Here is an 18,964-nt window from a genome sequence, read left to right on the forward strand (position 1 = left end):
AAAGCCTCTAATTTAAAGAAAGATCTCACAAACCAATTGTAAAAAGACATTCTGGGGACTAAGAAAATCTGAATATGAACTGTATTAGATAATATCAAAGAATTACCATTAATTTTGCTAGGTGTGATAATGACATGGTAGTTATATAAGAAAAAGTCCTTTTTAAAAGATGCACAGTGAAGTTTTTAAGGGTGAAATATTATGAGGGCTGTAATTTACCTCAAAGTATTTGAGGAAAAGAAAAAAGAGGTAAAGATAAAATATTAGTAGCTATGTTAATCTAGATAATGGGTGCCTGGAGATTCATTAAACAATTTTTTTTTCTGTTTGAAACTTTTCATAATAAAAATTTTAAATGATCAATTAAAAAAGATGTCTCCTTTTTCTTTCCATTGATATTAGCTTAGATAGCTATATTCATGCTTCTGTCAAGATGGGTTGCAACTGAAGACATATACCTTAAACTGCTTAAACACCTCTCCCAGGCTATACCTAAGCTTCACCCTTACAAGCTGGGGCACCAGTGATCAGCTAAAAGTCCACTTCTGTCATCAGGAGAATATTCTCAAAATTTGTTACAATGCCACATACAGAACTACTTCAGTGCCTAAACACAAAAATACTGACACTGGAGTTTGCTGGAATGCAGAGGGCCCCTACGAAACTTAAGATCAAGAACTTGCCCATAAAAGAGCAGGGTTTCAATCAGCTTCCCCTGACAGACCTCTGCTACCTTGCTGCTTAAATCTTGGATCTTAAGACTTCAAAGAAATGAGAATGAAATATATGGTCCCATCCCAGGCTTGAATTATGGAAATGAGAAAATACATCTTGGTAGTGCTGTTTCCCTATATCAACATCTTTACTCAAGGGGGCTCACTGTGCTTGTGCATAAGGTCATAGGTGCAAAGAGCTAGAATACATGAAATACAGAAAAGAAGATCTTTCTTTTAGAGAACTTGGTAAGTATTCCTCCTGCTTCCAAGGAATGATATGAGAAGACAGAGATGACATGTATGGAAAGACCGAGGACAAATTTAATTGTCCATAACATCTCAGAATATTCTACGTTCCAAGCTTTTGGAAAAAGTTCTAGTTCTCAAACTAGAGCATGCATCAGAATCACCTAGAGTACTTGTTAAAACACTGACTGGTGAGTCTCAGCCCTAGAGTTTAAGATTCTTAAGTCTGGGTGGGGCCCAATAATTTGTGTTTCTAACAAGATCCCAGGTGATGCTGACACTGGTTTGAGAACTACTGGCTCAGATATATGAATCAAATACCTCATGTCATCAAGTATACTCTACTCACAACTACTCCTGGGCCAGGAAGAGGTGGTGATAAAATATGTTCAGGCAGTAAATGTAAGGCTTTCTCTGGCTAGTAGCCACTTCACATCATTTGTCCTACCTGTCCCTTTAAACACATCTCACTAACTCCCAATATAGACTGGACTTTTGAGAGCATGGGGGGAATTTTCCATATCACGGATACACATATACTAAAATGGCTCAATATTTAAATCTGAAAAGTGTTCAGAAATTCTCAGATGAAATGCATTAGATAAAGTACTAACTATTAACATGCATGAAGAACGTTCTATTATAAACCACTGTTTTCATTTTCTTGCAGCTTTCCAAAAAATTAGCCCTTTGTGGTGAAATTTTCCATGCTTGGTTTCAGCCCAAAGGTGATTTTTTTTTTGCAAAGTTTGAGAAAAATATATTAAATAGTTTTTGAGTTATGAAAAATGAAAAAAGCCCACACAATTTTTCCACTTTCAAAGCAATTTCAGGATCTTTTTTTAATATGCAGATAACTAAAAAATGGCTGCAGTTGAAAAGTTGAAACTTTCCATGTGTCTAGTTTTCAATAAGGTAGTCTGTGGGTAATTCAGAAAAGATAATGTGTGTGTGTGTGTGTACACATAAACAGATAACATATATATATTTAAATAAATACATAAGTGATTAGAAAAATAGCATTTCATCATATTCAGTATGAACTTTCCTCAGAATAGGGGATTTGTTGTTTTCTGAAATGAAGAGTCTTTCACAAACCAGAGTAGTTGTCAACTGCCTGACCCCTGTGGTTTTCACACACTGGGGTTCACTAATGGGTTATACAGACACAACTGTAGACTATAGTGCACTGTGTTTGCAGAATCTTCCAGTTCCCTTCACATTCGAATCTTCCTTCTGCCCTAGCTCAATTCTAGGATCCTGATTCACTGTCTTTGGAGTTTACTTTCTGCCCTTGGTCCATACCTCACCACCAGCTCCCTTGATCTTCTATGCTCCAGACGCTCAAGACATGTTCTCGTTTCTCCCAATTCTCCCTGACCTCCCCCGAAAGCATTCACTCACTAACTGCTAAAACCCTCCTTGTGTATTTGAAGACCTCAGTTCTTAAAGAAATAACAGTAGAAACCTTAAGTTTAGGTTAAATAGGTTTTGATGGTTTGTCGAAGTAACTTGCTCTAATTATTTATAATCGTAACCTTCCTAACTAATTCACCTGAAGGCTGATGATGGAAAAGTTAGAGAACAGAATAGAGAGTCCTAGTCCTGCCATTTACTTAGCTAACTGACATATGGATAAGACACATAACTCCTTGGAACTTCGGTCTCATCTGTAAAATGGGAAAAAATTAGGTTGTTAAATAACCTTGTTACATATGAACATGTTTTGTAAATTTCAAATGCATGTATAACTGTTAGTAATGACAATAACCTCAATTTTTAACTGTTTCAGGTCTCTGGGCTCAAATGAAGAACCAAGTATAAGGCACCAAAACACTTTTGCAACGATGTGAAGATTAAGAAAAATCCAATTTTCCTGGTTTTCAAGTGTGCAGGCTTAAAGGACAAAGAGAAGGAAATCTGCTCCGATAAACATTTCTATTTCTTTTTCATTTTCAGCATCTCTCTCTCTGCATGGGTTATTCCCCCCAACATGTGCTAAATTCTCTCCCACTTACAGGGAAAAGATGTTCCCTTGACCAGCTTCTTCCTTAAGTTATCTTCTTGTCTTCTCCCCTTCACTGGCCAATTCCTGGATCACCTAACTTCCTGCAAGCTCCTTCTCCCATTATTTCACTAAAAATGTTCCCTTCCAGGCCATTAATGGCCTTCCGATTACCAATACCTGTTGGCAGACCTGGTTATGTGACTTGCTGTGTCCAATGCAGTATGAGGAGTGACAAATGTCACTTCTTCCAGGCAGAGGTTTTAAAATGCTGCATGTAGTTCACTATTTCCTTTTTATTCTCTGCCACGAGACTGGAATATTCCAGATAGAAGCTATTCCATCAATCTGGATTCTGGAATAAGAGTGCATGGAGAGAACTACACAAGGGCAGCCTACCCTCAAAGGACTTATATCATGAGCGATAAACAAATCTTTGTCGTTAAAAACCCCAGACACTGTGTTACCATGGCATAGTCTACCACATCTTGACTAATCCACTAGTTGCAACCCACTGAAGTGAATTCAAGACCCACTAACAGACTGCAGCCAACAGCGTGGAAAATTATTATACATTTTGCCTTCTTCTCTGCTTCCTCCTCTTCATCCTCCTTTCCACCAAATACAGTCACTCCCCTAATATACATCTATGACCTGTTTCTTTTCTCTCTTAACAATTTCCCTGGGCAAATCCCATATATTGTCTTCATTATTTCTCATTTGGACTAGCAAACTTGCCTATCACTTGGTTGTTCACTTTTTACTCTATACTCTCTCTCCATTTTATTTTCCTCTTTTTTTTTTTTTTTGTGGTACGTGGGCCTCTCACTGTTGTGGCCTCTCCCGTTGCGGAGCACAGGCTCCGGACGCGCAGGCTCAGCGGCCATGTCTCACGGGCCCAGCTGCTCTGCGGCATGTGGGATCTTCCCAGACCGGGGCACGAACCCGTGTCCCCTGCATCAGCAGGCGGACTCTCAACCACTGCGCCACAAGGGAAGCCCTTATTTTCCTTTTCAATGAGACATTAATTTACCCAATGAATGACTATTATTATCACAGATCCTTCAGTGGCTCCTTGCTGTCCAGAAAACAGAGTGCAAACTCTCTTGCCTTTCCACTCTATCAGCCTAGGTTCTGCTATCCCACTGCTCCCTTCACACACACTGTGCTGCATCCAAATCCGACCATCCACTGCTCTCTTCATGTGCCCAGTGGTAAAGCCCATTTCTCTTCTCTTCATACATTTCCTACTGCTTAGAAGGCATAGCAACCTCCACCCCCCAAAAAACCCCCATCAAATTCTGTTTATAAATACTTCTAAATACTGACTCATCCTCCCTCTGTTCAAATACCAGCTCTTTAATGATGCTTTTTCTGATCTTCCCAGTTAGAAGCCACCTCTCTTTTTAAAACACTCAGAGCCTCACGGTACTTCCTCATTTTGCCTTTGGCTTCTTATCAATTAATCTAGGGACAGGATTCTGACAACAGTTACTCTGACAAGTGAATTACCTCCTATTCTCCCCCCACCTCCAGATTATCTTGACTGTTGAACACAACTTAGTGACGTCATATAAATGTTTCTCACAAGCATGTCTAACTTTGCAGATACGCAGGTTCATCAGAATAGTGTAAATACACCACAGGCTCAATGATCTCATTACTTCCAGAATATTTGAATTTATTTTTTTCATAATTTAGATGAGATGTACTCCTGATTCAACACATACACGATCTAACATACTATTTTGACTCTTTCGGTAAAGTTTTTCAAGCTTCTCAGCTGTACTTGTGGTGTGTTTTGAGTCTCTAAAATCCTGAGTATGTACAACACCACTGGGGATCCCAAAAGAAACAAAAGAAAGTTTTTTTTTATTGCTCTGAACAATAACAAAATCCATTTACTTAATTTTGTCAATTTTACTCTCATATCTTCATTTAAGATGTGTTCATTCTTACTTGAGACAAAAGTCTAACATGGTTATCTGTTTTCTCTATCTGCAGCAAATTAGTAGCAACAAAGTATAAGTAGGGAAGAGAAATGGCACCTAACACTAGTAGAGGAGATGGAAAAGCTATAAAATAAACAAACATGGGAATTCTTTTTTAACGAAGCACTATCACCTAAGAAATTTCAGGACATAGGCAAAATCCCCTTAATTGTATTTTACCGTAGTATAGTAACAGTATCAAAATGATGTCCTTGAATCATTAGGGAAAAATTCTTCCATAATCAACCTACATTGTTGAAGAAGGCAAATAAGTAAAAAATATATTTTAGACAAATTTTTACCCAACTGGATAAAATAGTCTGGGGCTTAAAGGAGGCAGTTTAAGTAATGTGGAAATTTCATTTACGGAGAAGATGTTTTTGCCAACCAGATAGACAAAGGAAGGTCTATGTTATTGTGCATCTTCCCGAAGGAAGGCCAAATAACATAAAAAATTAAGTTTTGAAGGATCTGATACCCCTGGAAGGGGAGGAAGTATTATCATTAAATGCCATATAAATTCTTAGAGGAAAATAATCGTTAAGTTACTTGAATTTCGCTTCATGCACTTAGTGCAGTGCTCAGTTAGGAACCGAGGACTTTCACAACTACTGAAGCCCGTGCTCTGCAACGGAAGAAGCCAGCGCGGTGAGAAGCCCGTGCACTGCAACGAAGAGGGGCCCCCACTCGCCACAACTAGAGATGGCCTGCGTGCAGCAACGAAGACCCAACGCAGCCTAAAGTAAATAAACTTATTTTAAAAAAAATTGAGGGCTTTCAACTCCCAACCTTGAACTTTATGCAATTTTTTGGCAAAATCAGATGGCACATTTTAAACATACCGAGGATTGATGTTGAGGGAAAGAAGATTCTAGATAGCGGGTTAAGATGATTACTTTTTTATTCCCATGTCACCCCATCTGCCCCCAACTGCTAGAACAGTATTCATGGGGTCTCCTACTCCTTGAGCTGCAATGTAATGAGGAGCTCACGTGGAGCTAGCTGTGAACACTCCAGGAACAGGCCATACTATCTGGAGTCTCTGCCATCATCCAAAGGTTGAGAGAACCATCAGATATCTTCGTAGACCGTCTTTATATCCACAGCTAACATAACCGTACCCCACCCCTAGATTAAGACAGAGCCTTGGCTGGATCCTGGCAAGGCACTTTTCTCTCAGTTTCTACCTATAAAATTAAAGACGGGACTAGACTGTCTCTAAAAATCCTATGAATCTGAAATTGTGTTTATTATTTTAAGTCATGACAGTGCTATTTAATAATCTTCCGCTTATCTATTTTCTTAAGTTTCTTTTTTAAGTACTTTATTCTGGACATTACTGTCAAAATATATGAAGACTTTCTATAATTCTATGTACCAAATTTGCTTAAAGAAACAAACAGAATTTTTAATGCCAGATTTTTGAGTCAATTATTTTCTTTAGAATATGAAAAAATAAGTCAGACATTATGTCTAAAATATGCAGTAAGTCTCTTAAAATAATTTTAAGACCAAAGTTTCCTATAATTAGTTACAAAAATATTATAAAGAATTAAACCAAAATAAACCCAAATAAACCAGCTACTAAACTACACATATGTCCTTAAAATCTTATAGGAGTCAAATATTCCAGTAAAAATAACAGAGAGATGGAAACACAAGTTTCTTATTATCACACTTCGTATGTTGTAAAACATAACAGCTAACTTATTTTTGGCAAAATGATTAGGGATTGCAACACTCTGGCTAATACAAACTTATTTGATTGTCAAATGCATCTTAAATGGAGTGTGTCATGCTAACTTCAGGCATGCAGGCACTGTGCCATCTTAGAGTAGCCCAGAGACACTGAAATTTCAACACTTCAGCAGGGGTCACACCACCAATATTAACTGGGCCAGGTGTTTAAGCCAGGCGGGGGTGGGGGGTGCGTGGACTTCAATAATGTAGTTAACTGAAACCAGATAAAGCTTTTGAATAATAAAAAAATCATACAGATGTTCACCCTCCTCCCCGGGTAACCTTTGTGGACAATTTATTATATGCGTTATTTTCTAGAGTACACCCTTTTTAAGAAAACACACTTTCTCATGTCTCTCTGAAAACTCTATAATCACAGTATGACTTATGTCTTCACAATTAGACTAGGTTAAGCTCATGTTTCATCTGCCTTCTTCCTTTTCACCACTATTCCTGCAAGGGTAAGAACACCTGAAAGCAGAGCCTTAATTAGAAAGTTATAGAGCTGAGGAAGCTATAAGAAGCTACATTAACCTTAAGATGCATTGTACTGCTTTCCCAACAGACACTGTGAACGCAAGCCAAAAAAGAGAGATGGGTTCAAAACAAATGTGTTGAACAACTGTTTTCAAATATGCATAAGAGAAATTATACATTACATGCAGAATGAATGTGGAGCAAACAAACAAAAACCAAAAGGAAAGATCTCTGATTAAGTTAACAAACTGAAGGACTCAGAAATGGTTACTTTCTTCCCTATGTTTACAGTAGTGTATTTGTCAGGGTTCTCAAGAGAAACAGACTATATATATGGATACAGATAAAAGAACATTTACTATAGTAATTGGCTCACACAATTATAGAGGCCAAGAAGTCCCACACAACATGTCATCTGCAACATGGGAACCAGGAAAGCCAGTTGTATAATTCAGTCCGAGTTCGAAGACCTGAGAACCAGGGGAACAGATGATGCCGAAGGCTTGAGAACCTGGAACTCCACTGTCGGAGGGCATGAAAAGATGGCTGACTCAGCTCAAGAAGAGAGAAAGAATTTGCCCTTCCTGGGAGTTTTTGTTCTATTTGGGCATCAACAGATTGGATGATGCCCGCCCACAATGGTGGGGGCAGATCTTTTTTACTCAGTCCAATTCAAACGCTAATTTCCTCCAGAAATGTCCTCACAGACACACTCAGAAATGTTTTACCAGCTATCTGAGTATCCCTTAGCCCAATCAACTTGACATGTAAAATTAACCATCACAAATAATAATGTTATTATTATTTCAAACATGCAAGTACTCTCTTTAAAACACCTGGAACAACTAATAGCCAAAAATTATATGTCATATCAGTTTGCAACATTTTATTTGACAGGACCAAGTTACTTCCTACACCAGGAAATAAATTCAGTATTTTAACTTATATATTGATATATACCTATATATATCTACATGCTTGATGGTACATCACACAAGTGAAACCCTAACTGTAGTAGTGGTGGGGTAGGCAGCCTCTGACATGGCCCCCAGTGATCCTCACCTTCCAATATTCATGCTCTAGTGTAATCCCCTCCCCTTTAGTTTGGGCTGGAGCTAGTGATTTGTTTCTAACAAAGAGAATACTGTAAAAGTAATGAGATATCATTTCTGTAATTGGGTTACAGTCTGTGACTTCCATCTTGCCAGCAGACTCTTTCTCTGGCTCTTCTCCCAGACTTGCTCTCATGGGGCGAGTTAGAAAGGCCCACATTCTAAGGAACTGAGGGTGGCCTCCACCCAACTGCCCCTGATGAACCAAGGCCCTCCGTCCAACGACCCTTGAGGGAGTGAATTGAGGCAGATCCTCCTCAATTCAGATCTTTACATGAGACCACAGCCCTGAAAGACACTTTGATGACCATCTTGTGAGATACCCTGAACCACAGAACCTAGCTAAGTTGTGACCAGTCCCAGGTCCACAGAAACTGTGAGAGAATAAATGTGTATTGTTTTATGCTGTTAAGTTTTGAGGTAACTTGTTACACAGCTGTAGATTCCTAACACAGTAGTTAACCTAATGACTGAGCCAGTGCTTTCAGTCATTTCCATTATAATAATAATAGCTAATACTTATATGGAACTGTTAAGTTCTAGGCACCATTCTTAATTCTTTATATAATTCCTCACAAAAATCCTTTGAAGAACATATTACTATCCCCCTTTTACAGATGAGGAAACAAAGATACAGAGACTCAATAACTTGCCCAAGGTCACCAAGACAAAATATGACAGCAAGTACCTGAACGTAGGTGTCTTGTTTCTAGAGTGAGGACTTGTGGCAACTGTGCAAAGAGAACTGCTAAGGGCTAAGACTGGGCACTATGAAAACAGTAACTCATAACGTGGTACCAGAGGAGCTTTAGAGGCACAACAGAGGTTAGAAGCCATGCAAAATGCTAAAAACAAAAGGAAAGCCCGTTTTCTGATTAAGATGCCTTATCTAGGGGGAAAAAAAACCAGAGTAGAAGCAATAATATAGTGAATGGAATGCAATCTAGAATTTATTGAATTCACACTTAGAAATGAAAAATATACTTTCTGATACCCAATGTAAGAAATTAACAAACTCCATTTGGTATTAAAAACCACACCCAAGGAGGCTATAGTTGTACTTTTCCCAAAGGCAATTAATTATAAGTAAGAAGTAAGTGTGTCAAGCTGGCGGGGAAAGAAGCAAATTCCTAGCGAGCTCCAAGACTCCACTGAAGATATTTTACCACAGGGAGTGAGAAAAGTCAATATCCTAGGATAGGGAGATTCCAGGAAGGAATCACTGCCTATCTTGTATTCAGATTACCAGGTTAAACAGCACTCCTTCATGATCTCACACACCCTCTATTTACATAAGAAGTAGGTATCACACCTATGGGTCAGTCTGTGTCCTCCCTTAGACTTCAGGCTCTTACCTCAAAGACTATTTTATTCACTGGGATGTCTTCAAAACACAGCACAAGGCCTGATACATGGCAAGTGCTTAATATAAGTTTGTTGAATGAAGAAATAATTTATGTTGTGAATCACATTCATTTAATGGGTCATTTCAATGGTATATGTCAGTGAAAGTATGAGGTTTTGTTTTGTTTTGAAGTGCTGTATAGTTCACTAGCTTTCCTGGCACTTTAAATAGGTCTTTATATCTCCAGTGTCTCACTTAATATCTGGCACATAGTGGCACCCAGTAAGTATTTGTCAATGAATGAATGAATGAATAAATGAGTGTCTCAAAAAGGCTGCCAAGCTATAGAACAGATAAGGATTCAGACCTATGACTAAATAAAGATTTAATGTTCCTTAAGAATAACTGTTTGCCTATCAACAATGGTGATAATAATAATTTTTCTTCCTTTTGAGAGGAGGCATGAATATTTGCATAATACTCTCCCTAGACAAGATTACTGCCTCAGCCCTAGTTGGTGACTGCTTTTAAATATTCCTTTACAGGGACTTCCCTGCTGGCCCAGTGGTTGAGAATCCATCTTGCAATGCAGGGGACACTGGTTTGATCCCTAATCAGGGAGCTAAGAGCCCACATGCTGCGGAGCAACTAAGCCCACGTGCCACAACTAGAGAGAAGCCCGCACACCGCAACGAAGAGCCTGCATGCTGCAACTAAGACCCAGTACAGCCAAAAAATAAATAAATATTAAAAAAAGAAGTATTCCTTTACCAAAGATAGCAAGTTGTATGTAACTTAAGAACTCCAGATAACCCTAGATTAAAAAGCATTTGTTCAAATAAAATATTGTAAATTAACTATACTTCAATTTAAAAAGCAGAGGCATTTATTCAGAAAATTCCTACCTCCTTCAGCGTTATTTTTTGAAACATTATGGGAAATGTATGAACATACACTCACACAGGCCCACAGTAATATAGAGATAAGGATAAAGGCAGCTACCAAGTATCCCTCTCTGTGTTTTATTTATCAATTCAAAAAAGCAAGACAAAAAAGCAAAGGAAATCTGAGAGGATTTGTGCGAGTGCACAATCAAGCACCGACAGTCACCCCCTGAGGCATACTTACTGGGAGCTCAGGGGCCTGCTTCAGAAGCTGAAGGGAGAAATAGCAGCCTATGGAATGGCCAATGACCACAAGTTTCATTTCCTTTGGCACATGAGTTCTCAGGAAAGCTAGTTTGTGTTCTACTTGACCACGGAGTCCATAGATGTCCTTAATTTCTTGAGCATTTGGATCTAAAAGAAAAAATATGTTATGTTTTCATGCAATAAGTGAACGCAATCACTTCACTGGGGAAAATATATTAAAAAAACCCCAAACCAATAACAATAGCAGTAGTTATCATTTATTGAAAGCCTACCATGTGCAAGCCACAGTGTTGGCATTTTATTTAAATTATATCTTCACAACAACCCTGGAAAGGAAGTATTCCTGTCTTCATTTTATAGATGAAAATCCCAAAGCTCACGGACGTTAGGCGATAGATTGGCAGTTACATACTTGTTAAGTGGGACAGGTGAGATTCAAACCCAGGTGTCTGTCCTCAAAGCCCATGAACTCTCAACTATTCCATGAACTACTACAGTTTAGGCCACTGGCTCTCAAACTTGAGTATGCATCAGAATTCTCTGTAAGGCTTGTTAAAACGCTCATTGCTAGGCCTCACCATCAGAGTCTCTGATCCAGTGGGTCTGGGCTGGTCTGAGCCCGAAAATTTGCATTTCTAAGTTTCCAGAAGATGCTGATATTGCTGGTCCCAGGACCACACATTGAGAACCACTGGTTAGGCTAAGTTACATGATTAATATATAACCAAGAAAATCCATGACACTGCTTCATTATTTTAGATAATCTTTGTTTGAAGAAGTCAAGACTGAAAGGCATAAGGAGAAATGTTTTCAACTGTTCCTTTTAACCAGCACAGTCCTGACCTGAAATATCCTTTCTTCCTTTCACAAATGAACATCTTTAAGATTCTTCAAGATCTACTCAAAACTTTATCTAGCTAATCTTCAAGAAAAATGAATGAGCCTTCCTTTGTGTTTAACTAGTATTCACTTCTTATTATAGCACTTTATCATACTTGTATAACTGTCTGTTTCCTCCCTGAGACTGCGAGCTCCTTGAAGGCAATCCATCTTTCACTTCTGTGTCCTCTGTGACTGGCACCCAGTAAATATTATTGTTGAATGAAAATATGAAATGACTAGACAATCTGAGGATGCTGCCAGCTCTGATAATCTATGAGCAGAGAAAACTTCAATAGGCTTTCCCTATGAACATATATACAACCCCAATGACAGGGTGTAATATTTCAAGATATCACAAGGTAGTCAATTGCCTTCAAGGTACTGATGCAAACTATAACAAAGGTACCCCAAACTCATTAGGAAGAACTGCTCTTCAGTTTTCTCTGTACATGCTGGTTTGTCTTCCTTCAGTGCTCAGCTTCCCCTTGTTAATCTGGCTAACTCCTCTTTATCCTTCAAACTCTCAACAAGTGTGACCTCCTCTGAGAAGCCTTTTTATGATTCAGTAGATGAAGAGTAAAGTAGCCTTCCTTTCAGTTTCCACCACATCCCATGTTCGTCTCACCACACTACTTCTAATTTACTTCTGTACTTCCTGTCTTGCTTATCTCTTTCTCCAATGCCTGGCATACAGTTATTGAAGCGCTTTTTATTGAATTAATGAGGCTTAGTTCCCCATTTCAGGGGTACCACTGAAACAGGAGATTTCCCAGGTGAGACATGTTCTGCTTTAACCATTCTTCCCAGGTCAGCCTAGAAGTCATTCTCTATTTAACAAGGAAGTTCCCCAAAAAACAGAATTGCGAAGAGACAGAGTCTGGAAATTTGATTTTCATAGGGCCTCTGATGGCTCCAAATCCAAGTTTTTATTTATTTAATATTCTATTTAGGTTTGAGTTGTTCATATTCCACTACTCTCATATATCTTCTCTGATCACTCTACCCAGGAGTGATCTTATTGTTCTGATACCCCAAAACAAATACCCATAATATTTGCAACCCAAGTTCTTTATTTTTCAAAATATATAGCTTTTGAAAATGTTGAAGTCTTCCTTTCATTGGGACATTATGGTGTAGTACAAAGATCAAGGGCGTTGGAGACAAGATAAATCTGGTTCTGGGCTTCCCTGGTGGTTGAGAGTCTGCCTGCCGATGCAGGGGACACGGGTTCGTGCCCCAGTCCGGGAAGATCCCACATGCTGCGGAGTGGCTGGGCCCGTGAGCCATGGCCGCTGAGCCTGCGCGTCCGGAGCCTGTGCTCCGCAACGGGGGAGGCCACAACAGTGAGAGGCCCATGTACCGCAAAAAAAAAAAAAAAAAAAAAAAAAAAAAAATCTGGTTCTAACTCCCAGCTAGGCACCTTACCATGTGACTCCGTGCAAATACTTTAACCTCTGGCTTCAGTCTCCTCATATATAAAACAGAGATAGTAATTCTAGCCTCCAAGGAATGTTGCTTGCGTAACACTTTAAAGCACATAGGAAGTGTCTGGCATAAAGTATTTGAGAAATGAAACTTATGATTGCTATCATTTCAATTCCCGTCATTTAAGGCCTCCCTCAAATACACACTTATATGGTTAGAGCAAAGAGAAAGAAAATGAGCTAAATACAATAAACATTTAGAAACTTCACTGATACTAGAAATAAGGCCCTAAAACATATTTCAGATGAACTTTAATGACCATTATAATCCAAATCATTATTGAAGTGAATATTTCAGAGGTAAGTCTGGCTTTACCTCTGGGAATTGCTCAGTAGATTTCCAAGATAAACACACTACTTAGTGTTTTCTGAAGTAATGAGATTAATGGGGAAAGTACTTTCTATAAATAAATAATCAATGATAGAAAATTTCAATGTGCTCTCTGGATATTATTTTACTAGCAAAAACTAAAAGCTAAAAGAATATCTATATACTGGACTGTATATTCTATACTTTCTCTCCTATTATGATTTTAATATACTCTGAAAAAAATTCTAGGAATCAGTTACTTACTCTCCATAAAAATATTGTAAAAAAATCACATTCAATTGTATCAAAATCAGAGTGATAATATGAAAATGATTTATACCATTCTTTTTATAGGGAAAATGTACTCCAAGTTACAATCAACTAAGTATATTTGGAAAGTAAACTGTTTCTAAACTGAAAACTGCCTGAATTGATAGATGGCAATCCAAGTCACCAATTCTTTATCAATATATGGTCCTGAATATGCTACTGACAATTGCCTTTTAGAACCCGAGCCTGTTTCTTAGACCCATCTCAATGGAATTCACTTCATAGATCATTTACTGATTCTGGAGTTTATTTCAAAAGGTAGGTATAATCTGTTCCTAAGTAGTTCTTTGGGGAATTAAGTAATATCAGTACTTCACATTTACTTTTCATCTAGTTGTTCAAACTGATTGATCCAGTTATTAAAATTCTGTCAATTCTGGATCAAAATATCATGCATCCTTTATAGCTTCAGGAGACAGGTAAATCTGATAACTATTATTTTCTTCCATTTCTCATGAACTAAATTGACTACTCTGACAGAAAACAGTGACTAATTGGCCCATGATAATATTGAAAACACAGATATAAATACAATATACTCCCTTGTCATCAAGGAGCTCACAGTCTAATAAGAGGAAACAGAAGTAGATAAAAACATTATTACAAAACACTGAAGTAAGTATAGCTCAAGCATTTCCTTGAGAAGATAAGAGGGTTTTATTGGATCAAAGTAGAAAGGTAATGCCCCTTTGGTTTTTTTTTTTTTTTTTTTTTTTTGCGGTATGCGGGCCTCTCACTGTTGTGGCCTCCCCCGTTGCGGAGCACAGGCTCCGGACGCGCAGGCTCCGGACGCGCAGGCTCAGCGGCCATGGCTCACGGGCCCAGCCGCTCCGCGGCATATGGGATCCTCCCAGACCGGGGCACGAACCCGTATCCCCTGCATCGGCAGGCGGACTCTCAACCACTTGCGCCACCAGGGAGGCCCCCCCTTTGGTTTTTTTTTGCGTTACACTGGCCTCTCACTGCTGTGGCCTCTCCTGTTGCGGAGCACAGGCTCCGGACGCGCAGGCTCAGCGGCCATGGCTCACGGGCCCAGCCGCTCTGTGGCATGTGGGATCCTCCCAAACCAGGGCACGAACCCGCGTCCCCTGCATCGGCAGGCAGACTCTCAACCACTGCGCCACCAGGGAAGCCCTGCCCCTTTGAATTCATAAAAAGTACTATGCCTTTCTCCAAATAAACCAAGAGAGATACCTGGAAAATACTATCTACTACATACAAATTACTATAACTGTGTAATTTTAACTACACATTTGAATACTATCACAATGGTCTAAAATTAACAATACAGATTTTAACAACACATCCACATATATGTTTATCTAGATACACATTGAATAAAAATGCATACATTTTACTATATATTGTCACACAAACAGTATTTACAAGTTGCCAATGACCACAGAGCTAACAAGACCAAAGATTAGGGCTACATAAGCCTTCTGCTAGGACTGAGTCTGCAGACAGAAACTCTCTAAATCTTACACCAGAATTTTCTCAACTAGTGAAGTCTTCCATCCTGCTCCCATCGTTACTCCAAGGCTATACCTTAATAATAACTTTAATTAAACAACTTACAGGTGGAGATTAAAAGGCTAAAAATAGCACTTCATATTTTAAAGAATGCTTTGAGCAAGATGAATATACAGTTTACTCTTTAGGTCAAGCTTTAAAAAACACACAAAACAATATCATGTATTGTTTAGCATTACATATACATAACTAAAAAAGAGAAATGAAATTTACTCTAAATTCATGATACTAGAACATAAAGGCATAAAAGTGTGAGGTGTAATTTTGGACACTGTGATGAGTACTGTGCCGGTTTGTGGTTATAAGAGAGATGGAACAAATAAGGTTAGAAAGGAAGGTTGAGACTAGATCAAGTAGGACCCTGAACATAACTAAGGAGTCTGGACTCCACTGTGTGAGCAGTGAGAAGATGCCCAAGGATCTCAAAGGAAGGGACAACGATCCAGTCTGTGTTACAGGACATCAGCTACAATGCTTTTCTCCCTCCTCTTGTCTGCTTCTTAATTCTGTCTTCCCTGAGAATCTAACAGTTTGCTCGATTCTTAACTCTTCTTCTTGCTCTACCCTTTGGTTTTCTGCTTCTTCCCACCTACTGAGAGACTTACTTGCTTATTTCTAGTGACTGAGAGCCCTGAGACTTGACTAACCGTCCCTGCCTCGGGAGAATCTAGTCGTTCCCTGTAGCCTCCACGTTCTGCCAATCAGAGTCCTGGCAAGAGAAAGCCCTACTGGTTTTTCTCTTTCTTTCAGTTTTGGGAGTGGTTTAATGATTCTCGGGATAAACATGACGCAAATTCATCATTAGTTGAAAGACTATGTAACTTTTTTAGGTAATGTTTTACCAGTTGAAACTAAACCACTATGATTTCTAGCTTTTCTGTTACACGTTTGGAACAAATGACAAAATAGTTGATAATGAATCTGCCATCAAGTAAGCTGACTCCATAGTAAATCAAAGCCAGAAAGAGTTTATACTTCTAATTCCTCAAATTTTCTTTTCACACTTTTTTTCCCGAGTCACCTCCTTCTGACACTGGTGAACATCTGTTCTCCCAATTATACCCAATTTATGATTGTGATAATGTGGTGCAACTAGAATATTATTTCCAACTGTTCATAATTTTACATGTGCTAATATGAAGCAAAACGTACTTTCAACATTTGATGTGTGGTTATAGCTTATGTCTTTTCTCTCAATGATTACATATTTTTCACACCATATTTTGCATGTCAGAAAACCTGTACTTTAGAACAATAATCTTGGATGATGAATAATATATCTGTCCTGCCTATCCATTTCAGTCTACTGTAGCATGCATTTATAAACATAAGCTTCAATTTGTAAAACGGATGAAGGCAGAACTGTTCTGGTTGAATGGGGGGGACTAGTGAAGCTCAGAGCCCCATGTGCCCTTTATAGAACTTTTGGGCTACTCACAACACAGATGGAAAGTCACTAAAAGACAGCATTTTCATTTCTTTGTATACCTCTGTAGCACCACACATAATAATCTAGTAGGTTGTCGATAAATCCTTGATGATGGATGAGTTGCCCTTTCACCCCCCTCTAGAAACCACAGCTTCCTTTGGCCCTGTGGTGGCCCTTTGGGCTAATGCCTCTAGATGGCACTGTTCTCATTAGTAGCAAAGGACCCAGGCTCTAATTACTAAGTCATTAACTCAACAGCACACAAGCAGCCTAAGCAATAAGCATACTCAAAATAAAGTTATAAATAATATGTCAATTTAAAACAAGAATTAGACATTTCTCAGAAATTCAGACACAATAGATACTTTCTGCTGGTTTTCCCCACCATTGTTTACTGGTGAAGATCTATGGCAGGGCTTCTGAAAATGTGGTACCAGGACCAGCAGCATCAGTATTACTTAGGAACTTGTTAGAAATGCAAATTCTCAGGTCCTACCCTACTTGTAGTGAATCAACAACTCAGGAGGTAGCATCCAGTAATCTGTGTTCCAATAAATCCTCCAGGTGATTCTGATGCCAGCCAAAGTTTGAGAACCCCTGATGCAGGGTTACTCTTTGAGTCTATTTTCAACTTTCAAGGTTGCTACTCATGTTCTGCTCAACGTTTGTTTTGTCTTCAAGTATGACTTAAGGGCTTACTGTGATAACTGAGTTGGATGTTGCTTTCATTAGGTAATTCAATATATAGCTTTTATTAGGATGACCTTTCTCACTGAGGTAAGAATATAGGAATAAGACATGTTAGCTAATCATCACTAAGTTTGAACACCATGAAAGGAGAGGTATTATCCTTCATGAGTACTATGAGGTATTTCCACTACTTCCTAGCTCCTCCTGTCCTTGGTTTTCTCTTCTCTTGCCAGAGTTAAGATAACAGGCCAGCAAAACTGGTAGCTTTTCGAGATTTAGCATGTTAAAACAAGCCTGTTTTCTAAGAATTCTTTTAACACCTTTGTTTTCCAATACCACATAAGATAGCCAAAGCACATTCTAAGCAGACGTACAAATTTCCTGACAGAGGAAAAACTGTGGTATTAAAACCCCCAAATTTCTTTGGGTATATATGAAGAAATAACTCAATAAATATGTATCTTTTAAACTATTTCAGGGTAAAGCAAGTATATACTATACATTTGATTCACATTCAGCCACATTTCTGTGACAGCTGTTGAAATAAATGTTTTTAATCAAGGCAATAAAATCTGTATATTCGGTTTCACTTCACAAAATCTCTCACTGCTAGGTAATCAATAGTTGCTTGCCTTTCAAAGCATACCCTAGTCTTTAAGTGTAAAAGGCTCAAAAGTAAATTGCATTCACAGAGGAACACACACACACGCACGTAAACAGATAGAAAAAGACACTACGAAAAGAGGCACTTTGAGGTATTTAGGCAAGATTTTGCCATGAGTTGCATAGTTTCATCTACACTCCATTTATCCTGTCCCCCTTACAAGTCATAGCAGGAAAGGGGTGACAGACCAGGGTACAATCTGTGACCATGGAAGGGCTAATCACTAGCACTTTGCACCAGCCACCTGAGATGACCTACCACAGGACTAGAGCACTGACCTCAGGATCACAAGTGCTGGCTTCCTGTCTGCGTTCTACCACTCACCAGCACAAGGTCATGTAGCTCTGTTGGGCCTTACTTTACTTCCTTGAAAAATAAGGGTTCAAGATGCAATTTAATGTAAATACTTTTTTTAGGTTGATTTTTTAAATTAAAATATAGTTGATTTACAAAATTATATTAGTTTCAGGTGTACAACATAGTGATTCAACATTTATATAATAGATTATACTCCATTTAAAAGTATTATAAAATATTGGCTACATTCCTCATGCTGTACAGTATATTCCTGTATCTTATTTATTTTATATACAGTGGTTTGTACCTCTTAATCCCCTGCCTCTGTGTTGCCCCCCCCACCATTCCTCTTCCCACTGGTAAGCACTAGTTTGTTCTCTATATCTATGAGTGTGTTTCTGTTTTGTTATATTCATTCATTTTACTTTCTGGATTCCACGTATAAGTGATAACATACAGTACTTGTCTTTCTCTGTTTTGTTATATTCATTCATTTTACTTTCTGGATTCCACATATAAGTGATAACATACAGTACTTGTCTTTCTCTGTCTTATTTCACTA

At 38.5% G+C, this 18,964-nt stretch overlaps 1 protein-coding gene across 5 annotated transcripts in view; it reads right to left on the minus strand.

Moving 5' to 3' along the window:
* Positions 1-18,964, minus strand: part of LDAH (lipid droplet associated hydrolase) — a 98,568-nt gene that overhangs the window by 50,450 nt on the left and 29,154 nt on the right. For all 5 annotated transcript variants that reach the window (XR_009534298.1, XM_060117442.1, XM_060117443.1 and 2 more), the window contains one exon: positions 10,761-10,930. Coding sequence is in view for 4 of the 5 variants with exons in the window: in XM_060117442.1 (XP_059973425.1) it covers positions 10,761-10,930 (170 nt within the window). In the remaining variant the exon portion in view is untranslated. The remainder of the gene's footprint in view (positions 1-10,760; positions 10,931-18,964) is intronic.

This window comes from Mesoplodon densirostris, chromosome 14 (assembly GCF_025265405.1).
Source record: "Mesoplodon densirostris isolate mMesDen1 chromosome 14, mMesDen1 primary haplotype, whole genome shotgun sequence".
Taxonomy (NCBI): Eukaryota; Metazoa; Chordata; class Mammalia; order Artiodactyla; family Ziphiidae; genus Mesoplodon; species Mesoplodon densirostris.